This window comes from Polyodon spathula, chromosome 18 (genome assembly GCF_017654505.1).
Source record: "Polyodon spathula isolate WHYD16114869_AA chromosome 18, ASM1765450v1, whole genome shotgun sequence".
NCBI classification, from domain to species: Eukaryota; Metazoa; Chordata; class Actinopteri; order Acipenseriformes; family Polyodontidae; genus Polyodon; species Polyodon spathula.
This window is the reverse complement of record NC_054551.1, coordinates 376,185-395,175: the sequence shown is the minus strand read 5'-3', so window position 1 is coordinate 395,175 and position 18,991 is coordinate 376,185. Positions and strand designations below refer to the sequence as shown.

The 18,991-nt window shown below is 45.3% G+C and overlaps 1 protein-coding gene across 1 annotated transcript; it reads right to left on the bottom strand.

Annotated features, from left to right (window-relative positions):
- Positions 1–3,536: 3,536 nt before the first annotated feature.
- On the bottom strand, positions 3,537–17,719 carry LOC121331135 (lipopolysaccharide-induced tumor necrosis factor-alpha factor homolog). Its single transcript, XM_041278347.1, has 9 exons — positions 17,581–17,719; positions 15,486–15,764; positions 15,092–15,248; positions 10,051–10,158; positions 5,868–5,893; positions 5,615–5,647; positions 4,978–5,134; positions 4,457–4,584; positions 3,537–3,891 (listed from the first exon to the last, which is right to left on the bottom strand). The coding sequence occupies exons 2-8, from the start codon at positions 15,754–15,756 to the stop codon at positions 4,476–4,478; spliced, it is 861 nt and encodes a 286-aa protein (XP_041134281.1). The 5' UTR covers positions 15,757–15,764; positions 17,581–17,719; the 3' UTR covers positions 3,537–3,891; positions 4,457–4,475.
- Between the last annotated feature and the right edge of the window lie 1,272 nt (positions 17,720–18,991).

The window sequence follows — 18,991 nt, the reverse complement described above, 5'->3', positions numbered from 1 at the left end:
AGATCATGCAGCAGTCTCTTGACACAGGGGTGGTACCGACAGACTGGAAAATTGCAAACGTAATACCGATCCACAAAAAGGGAAACAAAACTGAACCAGGTAACTACAGACCAGTAAGCCTGACTTCTATTATATGCAAACTTATGGAAACTATAATAAGATCCAAAATGGAAAATTACCTATATGGTAACACAAAAAAAAAACAGGGTACTGGGAGATAGTCAACATGGTTTTAGGAAAGGGAGATCGTGCCTAACTAACTTGCTTGATTTTTTTGAGGATGCAACATCGATAATGGATAATTGCAAAGCATATGACATGGTTTATTTAGATTTCCAGAAAGCTTTTGACAAAGTCCCGCACAAAAGATTAATTCTCAAACTGAACGCAGTTGGGATTCAAGGAAACACATGTACATGGATTAGGGAGTGGTTAACATGTAGAAAACAGAAAGTACTGATTAGAGGAAAAACCTCAGAATGGAGTGTGGTAACCAGCGGTGTACCACAGGGATCAGTATTAGGTCCTCTGCTATTCCTAATCTACATTAATGATTTAGATTCTGGTATAGTAAGCAAACTTGTTAAATTTGCAGATGACACAAAAGTAGGAGGAGTGGCAAACACTGTTGCAGCAGCAAAGGTCATTCAAAATGATCTAGACAAGATTCAGAACTGGGCAGACACATGGCAAATGACATTTAATAGAGAAAAGCAGGAAATAAAAATGTACATTATAAATATCATATGGGAGATATTGAAATTGGAGAAGGAATCTATGAAAAAGACCTAGGAGTTTTTGTTGACTTAGAAATGTCTTCATCTAGACAATGTGGGGAAGCTATAAAAAAGGCTAACAAGATGCTCGGATACATTGTGAAAAGTGTTGAATTTAAATCAAGGGAAGTAATGTTAAAACTGTACAATGCACTAGTAAGACCTCATCTTGAATATTGTGTTCAGTTCTGGTCACCTCGCTATAAAAAAGATATTGCTGCTCTAGAAAGAGTGCAAAGAAGAGCGACCAGAATTATTCCGGGCTTAAAAGGCATGTCATATGCAAACAGGCTAAAAGAATTGAATCTGTTCAGTCTTGAACAAAGAAGACTACGTGGCGACCTAATTCAAGCATTCAAAATTCTAAAAGGTATTGACAGTGTCGACCCAAGGGACTTTTTCAGCCTGAAAAAAGAAACAAGGACCAGGGGTCACAAATGGAGTTTAGAAAAAGGGGCATTCAGAACAGAAAATAGAGAATTGTGAGGGTCTGGAATCAACTCCCCAGTAATGTTGTTGAAGCTGACACCCTGGGATCCTTCAAGAAGCTGCTTGATGAGATTTTGGGATCAATAAGCTACTAACAACCAAACGAGCAAGATGGGCCGAATGGCCTCCTCTTGTTTGTAAACTTTCTTATGTTCTTATGATCAGGATTTATCTGCTAAACGGGAGCAGAAACAAGAGTGAAAGGTCTGCTAGTGGTTCACAAGGCCTGTCAGGTATTGATTGGGATTCTAAAGATAGGTCAGTCCCAGAAAATAAGTGTAACTATGGTAACACTCATCAGGTATGTCTGAGAATTGCAGAACCTGCCTAAAATCTATTAGGGGATCTTGTTTTCCTTCACTGTATAATTCTCTGCTCTGTAAATCAGTCTCCTCTCCTTCCCCACACTGCACACCTGTATGCAAGTCAAGCATAGATAAGGCTACTCAGAATGACAGGCTGTAAACTATTCCAGTACCCTGATATGTATAAAAGATACCTCTGTTTTATTTTATTATTAATTTGTCAGCATCCCTTTGTACCAATGAATAAGTTATCCTAGGGCTGGCTCTCTGTGCTCAAAGAGTTACAAATAAATAAACTATCCCTGGCTGGGAGCCCGCAGGAGGCTGTAGCAGTAAATCAGAGGACCCTGGCTGAGAGCCCGCAGGAGGCTGTAGCAGTAAATCAGAGGACCCTGGCTGAGAGCCCGCAGGAGGCTGTAGCAGTAAATCAGAGGACCCTGGCTGGGAGCCCGCAGGAGGCTGTAGCAGTAAATCAGAAGACCCTGGCTGGGAGCACGCAGGAGGCTGTAGCAGTAAATCAGAGGACCCTGGCTGGGAGCCCGCAGGAGGCTGTAGCAGTAAATCAGAGGACCCTGGCTGGGAGCCCGCAGGAGGCTGTAGCAGTAAATCAGAGGACCCTGGCTGGGAGCCCGCAGGAGGCTGTAGCAGTAAATCAGAGGAGATTGCTAATGGACTGAGTGATGCACATGACCTCCACAGGAATCGCCAGACCATTTTCAATCCATCCGTTGAAAACCTGATGCTACCAATTACACAATACTGAGCAGACAGTGTTGTCTAAAGGTAGGTGTGGCTGATCTCAACCACACTGGACCTCATTGTGTCCTGAACAAGTGTGGCTCCTCATCTCTTCATCTTTAACAGCCTTTGTTGTGGAGGGTAGGAAATGCAATCTCTGGTACTCTGCGTTATGTATTGATTTATTCAACCTAAAAGGTTTTGGAATCCTTTAGACTATAATATGGAACGCTGGTGTTAAGTATCAGAGTGGTTTTTTTTATGGAATCTTAACACAATAGACAAGGGAACATCCAGGATCCTCCTGTTCTGAGGGAGGGGGAGGGGGGGTTTAATTCGGCATGGCTCAGCATGCAATACACTTTTGAATTATTCAAAGCAAAATGGTAGAAAAACTTGCCAAAAGAGGTTCTTTTTATTTATTTATAATTTATTTATTTCTATGAAGTGTGTGTTGTTTTAAAACGGAAATATGCAACAAGAAGGAAGTGCTGTGTGGTTTCACTTGCATTGTAAGGTTTTTTTTGTTTGTTTTTCTGAAATTTAGTAATTGCCAATTTATTTTATTATTTTCTCCTAATTTGGCATATCCAGTTATTTTATCAGACTACAGAGGTCGCTGGTGCACAGTGAGCTGAGGACATCCTGGCCGACCTAAGCCCCACCAACAGCGGCACTCAGCCAATTGTGTGCTGCTCCTACGGTCTACGGTCCGCAATAGAATAGCCTGGACTTGAACTGGCAACCTCCAGGCTATAGGGAACATCCTGCACTCCACTTTACTGGATGTGCCACTTGAGAGCCCAGCATATGAGTTTTTTTTTATTTGGCATTCCGGTAAATGAGCAAGCGGTAACAAAAAAAAAAAAAAGGTTGCCCTTACAATGTTGGCCGCAGAACAGGGCTGTGGAGATTCCTTTCACTGTACATCTATTGTAGAAGCACCATAGTAACCCTAAGTTGCAACAGAGTGAATGCCCTCTTTGTGTGGGACTGTGCCTTGCAGATCCAGCAGTGCAGATACGCCACTGGAGAAAGGGGAAGACATTCTGCAGTAACTAGGCTGTCAGAAAATGTAAAGCCAGGATTATGGGTGTGCTTGTGTCCAACACTGCTGAGAACTAGTTTCAATAAAACCACCGCTTTTGCTGTGGAAGCAAGAACAATGACATTGAAAACAAAATAAAACTTCCCTTTTTTGTACAGTAATAGTAGAAACAAAAGCTGCTTCTGTTTAAAAAGTAATCTTTTATTTGCCACAATAATAACCTGTAAACAAATGTTTACAAGCATAGTAAAGCATAGTGCTAATAAAGCAGATAAAATACATTCAACAGAGATTACAATGGAGTGCTCATCACATTGAGAGTCTTGTGAGTCACAGTGACAGAATTGCTTCATTACATCCTAGTTTGGAGAAGTAGCAGTGCATTATATTCATTTATTTGATTAGACAGATTTGCTTTTAAAAAAATCCACTACAAAAAAAGTAAATGATAAAAGAGAGTAATCGTTCACATGAAAAAGAAATTCAGCACGTTTTTGGTGCTGTCCTGTTCTGGGGGTTGGTTGTTTCTCACTTGCTGTACAAAGGAGAAGAAAATAAAATCAGCACATTTTAAACTAAGCAAGTGCAACAGTGAGCAATAGTTATAGAGGTGGGATGGTGTGGAACGTTACCTTGGGTGTTTTAGACCAAACTCTGTGTGTGTGTGTGTGTGTTTAACATGTATGTGGTTGGTTTGTTTTTAGCAGTGAGTAAATTATTGTCTCTGACATCTGACACAAAATGACACCCACAGACAAAACTGTCCCTTCTGTAAAATGCTCAGTGAGTCACAAGAGTTCAAAGGAACACTGAGAAATTAAAAAGTTAGCTGCTAATGTCTTTGAGCAGGCGATAGTTGTAAATTTGCATATCTGTATAACGTGTGTGAAGTGGTTTTAAGTGCTGTGTTCGTAAAGGTATACAAAAACACATTTTAAAAAATAAGTTTAAAATGTACACAAAACAATTTGTTGTCAAGGGTCAGGATGATTCGATGCACTGGATCGAGGGCAGCAGGTGTTGTTTTTCAAATTTAGGATTTTTATGAGAATAAAATTGAATGGTAATTAAAAAGATTTAGAGAAAAAAAAAGTGGACACCTCATGATGAAGAAAAATATCAGCAACGTTTGTGAATGCCAAGAACGTTCTTGCAGTTTGGACAGGTGTGAACGGAGTCCTTCAGACTGTCCACACAGAAGGGAATCAGACAGCAGCCGAAGACACACCTAGGGAAGAGGATGACACTGTTATACTCCACCCTGGAGAAGACCAGTACCATCCCATCTCACTGACCAGCACCTGGCATTTCTGTCACAGAACAAGTTCTGTGTGCCACTTGAATGTTAGGAGAGTAATCCCTTAAACTCCTTGGAATATACACTATTTTAACATGGACAGCATGCAGTAAACCTGTTTTTAAGCTCAGGAACAGTGGCTTGAAACCTGGTTCCAGAAGATCTAGTGGGCTGTGCAGTGAGCTGAAACCTAGTCTCCTGACACCAATCCCAAGCCACAATGCAGCTTTATGTTCTTTCAGCTTTAGAATAGTAATGCCTAACCCCGGTGGACACCACTGGTATCATTTACAAAAGAAAGCTTTCGCTTTTTTTTTAACGTACCCAAAAAGGAAAAGCGCTCCGCATGTAAGGTACGTCATTGTCCCAGCAGTGGACACTATGTTGGTCACAATCGAGTGCTGGCATCTGGGACAAAGCATCTGGAGCGGTCTGTCATAGAACAGAACCGGAGGCTGCACTTGTACGACATTCACAGTCGCTGAGAAGGAAGCAGAGCAACATTAACTAAATGCCCAGGTGCAGAGTAGAATGATTTGGTAGTCCTGTGAAACTAAATGTGGTGGTAATGTTAAACCAGTTTGCTGGAAGTGACTTTGGCATTAGTAGAGATGATAAGGCAACTTGGGGTTATAATGATTGAAGTGGTAAAGCATGTGCAAGAATGTATAGGAAAGGACAAATCCGGTAAACAACTAACCACAGTAACCTTATAAGAGAGAGTAGTTAGTGGTTGGTTGCACTTGGAGTAACAGCTGAATAACTCATTTCTATTAGAATTAGTAAGATAACAGAAACAAAATGTGTAGTTTTGAAAGAAGTACATGTTAAAGTAAACATTTTTTTTCAATTTTAAAACACGATGGTACTGACTTTGTTAAAGGAATTTTCGTTTGTAAGCCATGCTTTCAGTTAGTGTTGCACTGTCTTAGAGGTAAAAGAATTACTGTAGCTAACTTACTTGGTGTGGATGCTGGTGGAGCAGACATTTTGCCTATAATACAAAAAATAAAATGCACAAAATTCACACATACTTTATTACAGAAATAATGTATTAAGAATAAACCCTTTAGCCAAACATTCCCAGGGTAAAGGTGAATGACGAATGGGAATTTAAGCGGCAATTTTAAAAATATATTTAAAGCCTCGTCCTGGTTCTTTACCCACACTCACAAATAATCAATGCAAATTGACAAATCACAAATCCATCTCACGAAGAAAAGCTGTGACTTCATGGCTGCTGCAACGTAAAAGCAAAATAAATTAAAAAAAAAATGATATGAAATTGGCAACGATCGATCAGATGAATTTCAAGAGCACTCGCACTCAAGAATACAATTAACCCAAGTGCACTGCGCTTGAGAGTCTCTCCTAAGAGGCCCCATGGGGAAGGACGACGGCTCACTTCCTCTGGAGCTGAAAGCCACATCTAGCCATATTGTTTACAACATTACAACAAACAGTCTCCAATCCTGGACCTGGATTGGAGACCCCTGCTGTAAACAATCCGGCTACCTTTACAAGGCTGGGGGAGGAGGGGTGGGATGAGAGGGGCAGCATTTAATTGAAATTCCCAATAGCGTTAGTGTACACATGTTTTCAATTGGAAGTGCATTTCAGCAGTGTGCGTAAGGCGTGCAAAGGCGTTTAACTGGAATGTGCGCTAGAAAAGGAAGTGAGTATAATCGGCCATCAGCCAGCGCTGATTGTTTTAATTGACTCCATCCCTAACTGTAACAATCTGCAACAAAAGCAAGAGTGAGTGCTGTAATGAAACTTTAAGCACAGGAATACTGTGGCACGGGCGGGGGTGTATATGTAACTATAAAATGTAATTGCAATACATTATGATGATAATTAATGTACCATATTAACAAATGCATGCAAACTCAGTTTTGTTTGTTTGTTTGTTTTTTAATAAATAATGAGAGGAGGATCTTACTCTGGTTCCTTACTAGTTTGAGCGGAGCCCTTAATACAAAGGGGAAAAAATGCAATCATACATTCAGTGCTGTGTGTCTGCTGTGCCCCTGGTACTTAGTATAAAATGGACTATGAGATACAGAATTACAGACTAGATGGTTCAGCCCTACGCGTTGTAGAAATTGCGCACACTAACATTAGTAAATTAGACTGTCATTGAAAAAAAAAAGTTACAAATTAAACAGTAGTGTTTAAGTTAAATCGTTGCTCTTTCCGCTATACAGTGTCCGGCACTCTACGACAAAACCACTGGTTTAAAAGCTTTTATTAATCTGCAACAAACTGCATGGAGAAAAAGATTCTCGACTCTCTGAATAAAACTTGTAAACGTATTGCACTAGCTGTAATTCGAAGAAGACGAAAGGAAACACATACCAGGTATACTTACCAAGTAGCTCAGATGCGTCTACCCTCTATACGCAGTCAATAGGAATTGAGCTACTTACTGGAAGACTGTGTACTGTCCATTCTTCCATCAGTATAAAGACCAAGGGGGAGCAAAACAAAATGATGCGTACATACAATTAAATATTCATGTAAGTGCGTTTTACGTACGGCAAACAATCACGCAGTCGCCTAATATTTGTTTTGTACAAGTTTGTTTTATATATTGTTATGCATTATATTTCTGTGTTATATGTGTTATATGTGCGCTCCCTCCCCCTATACAGAATGGTTTGTCCCCCCCCCCCCCCCCCCCCCCCCCCGCATCTGTGGTTCACAGACTGCTGTTCAACCGCTCTGTTTTTAGAGAAATAATGATAATTTCCCCTCCACAATTTAAAAGGAATCGTGTCTGCTTGCCATTTCTGGATCAGAATTTACCAATCATTTAGCATTACATTTACCAAGATACTGCAGGCACTGCATTGTTAAATTTAATCAATATTTATTTTATATAGCACCTTTCATAGTGGACCACCATCACAAAGCACTTTACAAGATAATGAGTAACAATGCATAATACATTAAAGACAGGGCATAGCACATTAAAGACAGGGCTATGATGTGAAGTCTAGACATTGTGGATGTGTGTGTGTGTCATACAGAATCATACAAATAAAGATGGAGTGAAAAACCTGAAACAGAAATTTAGATAACAGATACCAGGCTTAGAGAGCATTGAAAGCAAGAGAGAACAAGCAGGTCTTGCGAGTTGATTTGAAGCGAGCGACTGTGGGAGCTGCACGCACTAGAGCTGGGAGAGAGTTCCCTAGAGTCAGGGCCATGAAGCTAAAAGAGCCCTCTCTGAGTGTGGGGCACTTATGCTTGTGTATAACAAGCAGGCCAGAGTCAGAGGAGCTCGGCTTGCGTGCAGGGACACAGCGGGTCAGCAGGGTGGAGAGATACCCTGGACCTGTGTGATGGAGGGTCTTGTAGGCAAGCAGGAGAGTTTTGAAAGTAATCCTGAACTTTACAGGTAGCCAGTGCAGCTGGGCGAGACAGTCGGTACATTTTGCAAACTTGGGCCTGAATTAAATCAGTTTTATAGTGTTGACATAGCTATACTTTATAATGCATTTGGCCCCAACATGATTTAGATTTAATTCTAGTGCAACTCTGAAACAATCCGTGTGACAGTATGTTTAGTATCTTGGAAACGCTGTAAAAGCCAAGCTGATAGGAACTCTGGTCGTGTGTTTACTGGCTTGTTTCACCAGTGCTGTTTTTCGCGTGGTTTTGTGGTGATACTGTGCATGCTGCATTGAACAAACCACATTTCTGGCTATTTCTTTAACTATTAAACACTAAACAGTGTTGAATTCAGAAATATTGTGACTGTTGAATCAATCTGTGCTTCAAGCCGCCCCTCAGGAACATTACATCGACTATAACCTGGGTGCATACTTGGCATGAACTTTATCTTGTCCTTTATCTAGTCTTGTTTTGAAGTCTATATTTAACATCAAACAATCAAATTTACATTTTTGGGCCAATATTGACTTCTCCTGATATAAATAATATAAAATAATAAAATTAATTCAAGGCGTATGTGTTCTGATTTTGCTCTTAGTCACACAGGAACTTTCGGTGCGAAATGGTCACATTTATTCTGTGAAGAACAGCATGATTTAGGCATGGGGTTTGATTTGAGAAGCAGGGATGGGAATAAAACTCCTATTGCATAGCAGTGTCACCCATTCCAAGTGTTAATGCAAGGTTCACTAGCCACAGTGTGTGCGCAGGTAACAAGCTCAGGTGTGTCTTATTAAACTCCTAATCTAACCCAGAATGGATCACACTGCTAGGCAACAGCAGTTTTAACCAATCAGGGTACTAGTACTTTAAAAATCTGGATAAAACATTGTCAGTTGTGGCTTTTTTATTTCTTACTCAATACAGAAGAACACAATGAATGGCTGAATGAAGGACACAAGCAAGAGTTTGGATTGGCAGAGAAAGGATTGTGCATTTTAAACAAGAACCATTGTCCTGTTACACTTTTATAGCACTTACAGAAAAACAGTTTGGAAAACAGAGCTTAAAGAAAACATGGAACAAGATGCAGATACAAGAATAAACTATATATTGAAGTATATTTACTATATATTTGTTACTTAGAAATAATATATCGTACAAAATGTTATCGTAGTTTAAAAAAAAAAAAAAGACTTTACAGCCAAGAAACAAAAATAAGTTGTGAAAAAGTGTTTTTTGTTTCAGAATAGACCCAAGGCACTTGGCAGGTAAAAACAAACAGAATGCTGACGAAAACATGCTTGTGATTAATGTCGGTTCTGTGTCTGTAATATGTGAATACAGCCCCTGCTCTGCAGTAGCACAGTATAGCACACTACACTACAGTACTGTGAGCGTCCCACAGCAGACACACAACACTGGAGCATTCCCAACCAAACAGGAGTCAGTTTCATTGGAAATGCCGGAGCACAGGCCTCTATAGGATAGGATAACATGCTAACATTAGACTTTTGTTTCCTAAAGCCCATTCAAATAATTGCACATAATTATTTAAATGTTCTTAAAAAACAAAACCCAAAAAGCTGCGATGAAGAAACAACACAAAATAGGCCAGGAATAATTGCAACAGTCTGTTTGCTTTACAATCGATTAGCAAGATATATATATATATATATATACATAGATTATATATATAATATATAATGATATATATATATATATAGATATATATCTATATATATATATATATATATATGGTCCCATGTACAATCTGTTGGTGTTCTGATTGCTGAGAAACTGACTTCAGATTTTTTTTAACAGTATCCTATAAACGACAGAGCCAAGTTAAAGACTATAGGCTGGGTTCCCTCGCTAAGAAAGGAAATTGAGTATGTCATGATTTTTAGATTCATGTGCCTCTCTCCCTTCCCCTCCTTCTCCTGCCCTGACAACTAGAGCTCTTGAAAAAGAAGTGATGAGTAATCTCTGGTCTGCTACAGGCGCCTGTGGTGTCCAATGACTCGGTTGCAATTCGGACACCAGTGATTCACGTCTTTTGCACCATCGATGCAGAATGGGATCAGGCAGCAACCATAGAGGCACCTGGACAGAACAGAAAGGCACACACTTCGTTAATGAGGACACGCTTCACTGAAATCACTAATCCTGATATATTCAGATTAAAAAACCATGCTGCCTTTTCAAACCCCTCTTGTCAGGATGGCCCGGAACTCTATCACCACTCTTGTGTGGGTGTGCCAGGAAATCTCAAGAGTCAGTGTATATATTTTAGTGTGGTTTTCACACTTTTATAAATTCACAAATACTGTTTACTCTGAAACAAAATCTGACAACTGGAAACTGGCATCTATTTTGACTCCCAGCAACCAGGTACACCCCATGACTAAACACAGGGTGGTTACAAAATAGGGTTATGGTGCATTGATATTGTAATTTATATATATTTGAGTACTTATTTGTATTACAGTATTAGAAATACTAAAAGAAACATCAAATTAAATGTCACACTTTTTTGTTCAAAATCTTCAATGCCAGCCAGGTCACTTTTTGGAGAATTCATTGCAATGAAGACAGAACTCTCACAGGAAAATAGAAACGTGCCACTCCCGCTGTCATGGCAACCCCCCCCCCCCGAAGTCCTAAACGAGTCACATGGCGATTATTCTTTCTCATCTCTGAATGCTTTACATTACATTGATCTGCGTGTGATTAAATACATAACCCTTACAATAAAAATATTGTGGCAGACTAGGGGGCAAAAGGAGAGAAATATGTATAGTCCAGGAGGGAAAAAGGACTACATACTCCAGAATGTTATGGGACTGAGCCAGGAAGCAGTTTCCCTGGATCAAGATAATAAACGTCACCTGCCTGTGATTAACAGGCAGGTATTTAAACAGGCCAAGAAGCTTGTTTGAGGCTGTCTGTGTGAAGCCCATGAATATGAAGCCTGTGAAGAGACCGGTGTGGTCGAACAAAGAAAGAATCTGTGTGAACCTTACAAAACAAAAAGTGTTTTTGTTTTACTGGTAAATGGTGTAGCCGCCTGGTTTGGAGCGAGGGACTTTCGTTACGAGCTTAGTTAGTACTCCAGATGGGCGTTGGCTTTCTCTTTTGGTTTACTTTGTTATTGTAAATAATAAAGTGCATGTAAGTTGTTAAATCTGTAATTCTGGGTCTGGTTCTGTTTTTAAAAGGGCAAAACAAGCCTCAGCAACAAGGTTGTGTTAGGAGATTTTATATATATTAAACCACATATATATATATATATATGTGTGTGTGGATGTTTATGTATTTATGCATAACTCGAATTTGGATACATTTTTAACTCATTTTGTCTCACACAGACACACCAATGGTTGTTCTGTTGTTCTGACACGTATTACAAATGTTTGTTAATATACTTTTATGGGGGTGCCATCTGCACTGGGATTCACAGAGGCGTGGGATTGTGGCGCGAGTGAATTCAGGCCACATCCCTTCTGAAGCAGCAGCAGCAGCTGCCTGCCCTCGAAAGAAGCCAGTTTCAGATTGACGGAAGTGCAGTCGCGGTCCACTGACAAACAAATTACATTTTAGAACAAAAATAGATTTTTAAAAAATGTAGCGCCTCAAATGACAAGCACAGCAACAGATTCCTCCATTCTGCTGCTGTACCTGCCCCACAGTGGAGATTCCTCCACTCTGCTGCTGTACCTGCCCCACGGTGGAGATTCCTCCGCTCTGCTGCTGTACCTGCCCCACAGTAGAGATTCCTCCACTCTGCTGCTGTACCTACCCCACGATGGAGATTCCTCCACTCTGCACCTGTACCTGCCCCACGGTAGAGATTCCTCCGCTCTGCTGCTGTACCTGCCCCACAGTAGAGATTCCTCCGCTCTGCTGCTGTACCTGCCCCACGGTAGAGATTCCTCCGCTCTGCTGCTGTACCTGCCCCACGGTGGAGATTCCTCCGCTCTGCTGCTGTACCTGCCCCACGGTGGAGATTCCTCCGCTCTGCTGCTGTACCTGCCCCACGGTAGAGATTCCTCCGCTCTGCTGCTGTACCTGCCCCACGGTGGAGATTCCTCCGCTCTGCTGCTGTACCTGCCCCACAGTAGAGATTCCTCCGCTCTGCTGCTGTACCTGCCCCACGGTGGAGATTCCTCCGCTCTGCTGCTGTACCTGCCCCACGGTGGAGATTCCTCCACTCTGCTGCTGTACCTGCCCCACGGTGGAGATTCCTCCGCTCTGCTGCTGTACCTGCCCCACAGTAGAGATTCCTCCACTCTGCTGCTGTACCTGCCCCACGGTGGAGATTCCTCCGCTCTGCTGCTGTACCTGCCCCACGGTGGAGATTCCTCCGCTCTGCTGCTGTACCTGCCCCACGGTGGAGATTCCTCCGCTCTGCTGCTGTACCTGCCCCACGGTGGAGATTCCTCCGCTCTGTACCTGTACCTGCCCCACGGTGGAGATTCCTCCGCTCTGCTGCTGTACCTGCCCCACGGTGGAGATTCCTCCGCTCTGCTGCTGTACCTGCCCCACGGTGGAGATTCCTCCGCTCTGCTGCTGTACCTGCCCCACGGTGGAGATTCCTCCGCTCTGCTGCTGTACCTGCCCCACGGTGGAGATTCCTCCGCTCTGCTGCTGTACCTGCCCCACGGTGGAGATTCCTCCGCTCTGCTGCTGTACCTGCCCCACGGTGGAGATTCCTCCGCTCTGCTGCTGTACCTGCCCCACGGTGGAGATTCCTCCACTCTGCTGCTGTACCTGCCCCACGGTGGAGATTCCTCCGCTCTGTACCTGTACCTGCCCCACGGTGGAGATTCCTCCGCTCTGCTGCTGTACCTGCCCCACGGTGGAGATTCCTCCGCTCTGCTGCTGTACCTGCCCCACGATGGAGATTCCTCCGCTCTGCTGCTGTACCTGCCCCACGGTGGAGATTCCTCCGCTCTGCTGCTGTACCTGCCCCACGGTGGAGATTCCTCCGCTCTGCTGCTGTACCTGCCCCACGGTGGAGATTCCTCCGCTCTGCTGCTGTACCTGCCCCACGGTGGAGATTCCTCCGCTCTGTACCTGTACCTGCCCCACGGTGGAGATTCCTCCACTCTGCTGCTGTACCTGCCCCACGGTGGAGATTCCTCCGCTCTGCTGCTGTACCTGCCCCACGGTGGAGATTCCTCCACTCTGCACCTGTACCTGCCCCACGGTGGAGATTCCTCCACTCTGCTGCTGTACCTGCCCCACGATGGAGATTCCTCCGCTCTGCTGCTGTACCTGCCCCACGGTGGAGATTCCTCCGCTCTGCTGCTGTACCTGCCCCACGATGGAGATTCCTCCACTCTGCTGCTGTACCTGCCCCACGGTGGAGATTCCTCCGCTCTGCTGCTGTACCTGCCCCACGGTGGAGATTCCTCCGCTCTGCTGCTGTACCTGCCCCACGGTGGAGATTCCTCCGCTCTGCTGCTGTACCTGCCCCACGGTGGAGATTCCTCCACTCTGCTGCTGTACCTGCCCCACGGTGGAGATTCCTCCGCTCTGCTGCTGTACCTGCCCCACAGTAGAGATTCCTCCACTCTGCTGCTGTACCTGCCCCACGGTGGAGATTCCTCCGCTCTGCTGCTGTACCTGCCCCACGGTGGAGATTCCTCCGCTCTGCTGCTGTACCTGCCCCACGATGGAGATTCCTCCGCTCTGCTGCTGTACCTGCCCCACGGTGGAGATTCCTCCACTCTGCTGCTGTACCTGCCCCACGGTGGAGATTCCTCCGCTCTGCTGCTGTACCTGCCCCACGGTGGAGATTCCTCCGCTCTGCTGCTGTACCTGCCCCACGATGGAGATTCCTCCGCTCTGCTGCTGTACCTGCCCCACGGTGGAGATTCCTCCGCTCTGCTGCTGTACCTGCCCCACGATGGAGATTCCTCCGCTCTGCTGCTGTACCTGCCCCACGGTGGAGATTCCTCCGCTCTGCTGCTGTACCTGCCCCACGGTGGAGATTCCTCCGCTCTGCTGCTGTACCTGCCCCACAGTAGAGATTCCTCCACTCTGCTGCTGTACCTGCCCCACGGTGGAGATTCCTCCGCTCTGCTGCTGTACCTGCCCCACGGTGGAGATTCCTCCGCTCTGCTGCTGTACCTGCCCCACGGTGGAGATTCCTCCACTCTGCTGCTGTACCTGCCCCACGGTGGAGATTCCTCCGCTCTGCTGCTGTACCTGCCCCACGGTGGAGATTCCTCCGCTCTGCTGCTGTACCTGCCCCACGGTGGAGATTCCTCCGCTCTGCTGCTGTACCTGCCCCACGGTGGAGATTCCTCCGCTCTGCTGCTGTACCTGCCCCACGGTGGAGATTCCTCCGCTCTGCTGCTGTACCTGCCCCACGGTGGAGATTCCTCCGCTCTGCTGCTGTACCTGCCCCACGGTGGAGATTCCTCCGCTCTGTACCTGTACCTGCCCCACGGTGGAGATTCCTCCGCTCTGCTGCTGTACCTGCCCCACGGTGGAGATTCCTCCGCTCTGCTGCTGTACCTGCCCCACGGTGGAGATTCCTCCGCTCTGCTGCTGTACCTGCCCCACGGTGGAGATTCCTCCGCTCTGCTGCTGTACCTGCCCCACGGTGGAGATTCCTCCGCTCTGCTGCTGTACCTGCCCCACGGTGGAGATTCCTCCGCTCTGCTGCTGTACCTGCCCCACGGTGGAGATTCCTCCGCTCTGCTGCTGTACCTGCCCCACGGTGGAGATTCCTCCGCTCTGCTGCTGTACCTGCCCCACGGTGGAGATTCCTCCGCTCTGCTGCTGTACCTGCCCCACGGTGGAGATTCCTCCGCTCTGTACCTGTACCTGCCCCACGGTGGAGATTCCTCCACTCTGCTGCTGTACCTGCCCCACGGTGGAGATTCCTCCACTCTGCTGCTGTACCTGCCCCACGATGGAGATTCCTCCGCTCTGCTGCTGTACCTGCCCCACGGTGGAGATTCCTCCGCTCTGCTGCTGTACCTGCCCCACGGTGGAGATTCCTCCGCTCTGTACCTGTACCTACCCCACGATGGCAAGTCCTCCACACAGCAGCCAGGTGAGGGTCCCGGACGTATACTCCAGCCGGGTCACAATGAGCTGCTGGCAGGCTGGGCAGTTCATCTGGACAGGCTGGTCTCTGAAAATCACGCCGGGCTGCACCATGATTGTCTGCATCGACACTGCATGGGAGAACGGGGGGGGGGGGGGGGGGGGGGGGTTTAAACCCTGCAGTTTAATGTGTGTGTTGGGGGGGGGTGGGGTTTAAACCCTGCAGTGGTAATGTGTGTGGGGGGGGGGGGGGTTAAACCATGCAGTTTAATGTGTGTGTTGGGGGGGGGTGGGGTTTAAACCCTGCAGTTTAATGTGTGTGTCAGACTAAAGAATAAAGAAAATGCTTGAATTGGGGTTCCACTCACCCACTTGGTTAGTTACGGGGGGTTGCATTGGCTGTACTGGATATGGTGGCTGGTTGATCTTTCCCATCTCCGGTCCCTGGGGAGGGTACCCTGGGTGTGGTGGCTGTACCAGGTATGGTGGCTGGTTGAATTCTCCCATCTTCGGTCCCTGGGGAGGGTACCCTGTGTTGGGAGGGTACTGGGGATAGGACCCCTTCATCGTGTCTTCATATGAAGGAGGCACGGGTCCTGTCAGGGGAGTGGTGGCATCCAGTGGGGGTGCACTGGCCATGTTTTCACCTGATGGGAGAAACAAACAAACTCGTTAACTGCAGATAGGACTTGCTCTCTCAAAGGAACCATGTAAAACAAGTGTGTACGCCTTTGTTATACATGCATAACCCTGCAACTGTCAACACACACTTGTCATTGAAAAAGTCAGCTTAGTTTAATATTTACTGTCATCTTTACATTTGACACTTGTATTTTTTTTTTGAATGGAGCACTGCCTTTCACATACAGAATTCAATCGCAGTGGCTTACAATACTGGATAGAAATTTTTATATAAATACAAATCAACATCAGGTGCTTGTTAAAGAAGCCGTGTTCAGGTTAAACGTTTAGAAAGATTTTTATTTACTTGAGATTTGTAAGCGATCTGAAAATCAGCAAGACTGAGGCACAGTTTACTTAGACATAACTGTAAAAAAGATATGCTCAGCATTAACTAAAGAAGGATGTAGCATCATGGAGAACGACACACCTACGTTTCTACTGTAAGTTTTGTCATGTAATTTGCCCAACGGTGGCAGCAAGTCCATGCAGCCTGGCTACTTCTGCAATCCGCAAACTAACTGGCCCAGCCTTCACCAGCGGCATGGCAAATAGAGGCTTCAGTTTATCTGTACACTTCTGAACGGATTTCCTGTAAGCTTTCACTCCTGACAAAAGGAACAGGACGTTTTAATGACACAAAAGGGTGTCCTGCTTGCAACATCGTCGAGCTGTCCTGGATTTGTAACAATGACTTGTTTCTACATCAGCACATCATTCTCTAGCAACATTATACTGATTGCTGGTACTGTTCTTATTGAATTGGATCATCTTCCCTAATGAACAAGCCACGGAACTTCGGTTTGTGTTGATTAATGGAGCACTCAATGGGTTTCTGGTACAGGGCTCACCTAACTGAACTCTGCTGACCTCTGGTGCAAACCATTCTTAGCATCCCGTCAGGATGGGCATGCAATGAAGCTTAGCCCTGACACAATTGCCGGCCCTTCAAATAAACAAACCCCATCTTGATAAACGCCAGCATACAGGGAGCAGACAGCCTAGCCATGCACACGTCCAGCAAAAACACACTCTGCTCACGCAGCCTCATTAAAATACAGGCTACAGGCAGTGCCCTTTGAATTGTGTTTGGAACCCAAACCCAGTGTGTGGTACAGAAAAGACGCCCTCAGAACCAGGGCTTCTCGTACTCGGTCCCGGGGTTTCCCTGTGGCTGTTGATTTCCAACCAAGCTGAGAAAGAAGAAGCTGCTGGACACTGAAATCGTCGTTCGCGTCTGCAGGCTGACTGACTGCATGTCGTTTCTTTGTTTGTGCGCACACGCCCAGTCCGGTAAAACGATACCAACACGGTTTCAGGTAAATGACACAGCTTAGTCCGGTCCTGCGCTCTGGTGAATCTACAGGACTGCGTATACCACAACGATTGGAAAATGGGTCGGAACCGCTAACGAGTGTATGATGTTTAAACTTGCACTTCTATAGTTGTTTGACAAATATCATATTTACACTCAATTTGTATATACAATTATAGCAAAAAAACACAGACAGACAGGCGGAAACCCTGGAAGCCCCCCTCCACACAGCCCCTAGCTTTTGTGAAACCGCAAGCATTTGTTTCACGCATATGTAGCTAGTTAGAGCTAATGTTTCAAATATAAACCAGACTAATAAAACATTCTGTTCTGAATGTAAACCACCACCGATCTGCCGTCCGGTAACTTTAATTTACTTTGTAACCCTACGAAGCATCAACAAAGAAACCCCGAGGAAACAAACAATCGTGAAAAACAAAAGAAAACACAACGTTTCGGGCACAAACCTGTACGCGAGCGTTCAAACAATACAGCAAATCCGCAGGAATTAAAAAGCAGGAAAACGAGGCAAAATAATTCGTTTCCGTCTTGACGTTATGTAAGAAACACCCCCTAATTTAAATCGTTCCGCCTGACTCACAGTAAACAGCGCAACTGTGGGTCTTTATTTCGCAAAAAAAAACTTTCCACTGAGCTTTGTGTGGGGTGGAGCGCATACCATTCGCACACACGTCATGTTAGTAACGCTACTGTGTGCATTAATACATGTCTGCCAAGACACATTATATATATATATATATATATATATATATATATATATATATATATATATATATATAATTTTGTATTTGTTCATATTGCATTTTGACATCCACACAAGGTGTAAGGGTTAGTCGGCTGAAAGTGTTGCAGTGGAATGTAACGTCTGCTCGATTTATGGTATCTCGCCTCTAGCAGGCGTGCATGATGACCGATAGGCAGCGGGCCAGCTGGGTGGGTGGGAATAGGGGAGCTCTTGAGACCTGTTAATGGACCGCTGGGAGTGAAAATAACAAATTATAAAGCATATAACCCGGAGCATGCTGGGCATTCCACCTGAGCAGACTGACAAAGTCGTACAGTGATTCCAGTCTGAATCAGGGGCAGGTGATTAACAAACAATGAAAACACACCTGCTAACAGGCAACCCCCGGACCACCACATTCTCAACTGCGGCCCTTCTGGATCCAACAGTCACAGGACACGCTTGTCTTCTATATGAGAAACGGGACATCAACACGACACACCACACAGTGGCTTACAAGGTGTGAGAACAAGGAAGGTAAGAGCATGAAAGGAGCCGTGCAGCCTCTGGTGAGACAGTGCCGGCACGGCAGCTCTCCTCCCGGGTGCATTTCAATGGGTGTGCGAGCTTGGTAAAGGGAAGCTCGTCTCATGTACAAAGTCAGTCCGCTTGTCTGTTAGAAGGAGCCAGATGTGCAGTGCGCTAGTTCGCTAGCATGATGGGCTCATCCTGCTTGTGGAACTGAACTCGACTCCAGAGGAGTTCCTTCCTTTATATTCAAAGAATTAGTTCTCTTAGCTTATTGACAAGCGAAACAATTTTTTTATCGTGGCATAGTGGGCTAATCCCATGTTCTTCTCTCCCCAAAAACAGATGTTTTAATCCGTCTGCCAGAGGTGAGTACCTGAGGTACGTAATGGTGTTGGTTATAACTAGTGATGTTGGTTTGCTTGTCCACAGACGGAGGAGGAGCAGACCTGCACTGTGGAGGGAGGAGAGGATGGAAAGGGGGATTCAGCCAGATCTGACTCCAGTCCTCCAGGAGAACAATACAGCATGCTTGTGAATTAGCCCACTATGCCATATCACTTCCATGGAACAGCAGGCTTTCTCATTGGCTAGAAGATTAATTA

What these genes read in the sequence shown, in the direction of transcription:
- LOC121331135 (XM_041278347.1), bottom strand. Translation starts at nt 15,756, where the DNA reads ATGGCCAGTGCACCCCCACTGGATGCCACCACTCCCCTGACAGGACCC. An exon ending in CCCCGTAACTAACCAAGTGG is followed by an intron (nt 15,249 to 15,485) that starts GTGAGTGGAACC and finishes TCTCCCATGCAG; the next exon opens with TGTCGATGCAGACAATCATG. An exon ending in TGAAGTCACAGCTTTTCTTC is followed by an intron (nt 5,648 to 5,867) that starts GTGAGATGGATT and finishes TTTGTATTATAG; the next exon opens with GCAAAATGTCTGCTCCACCA.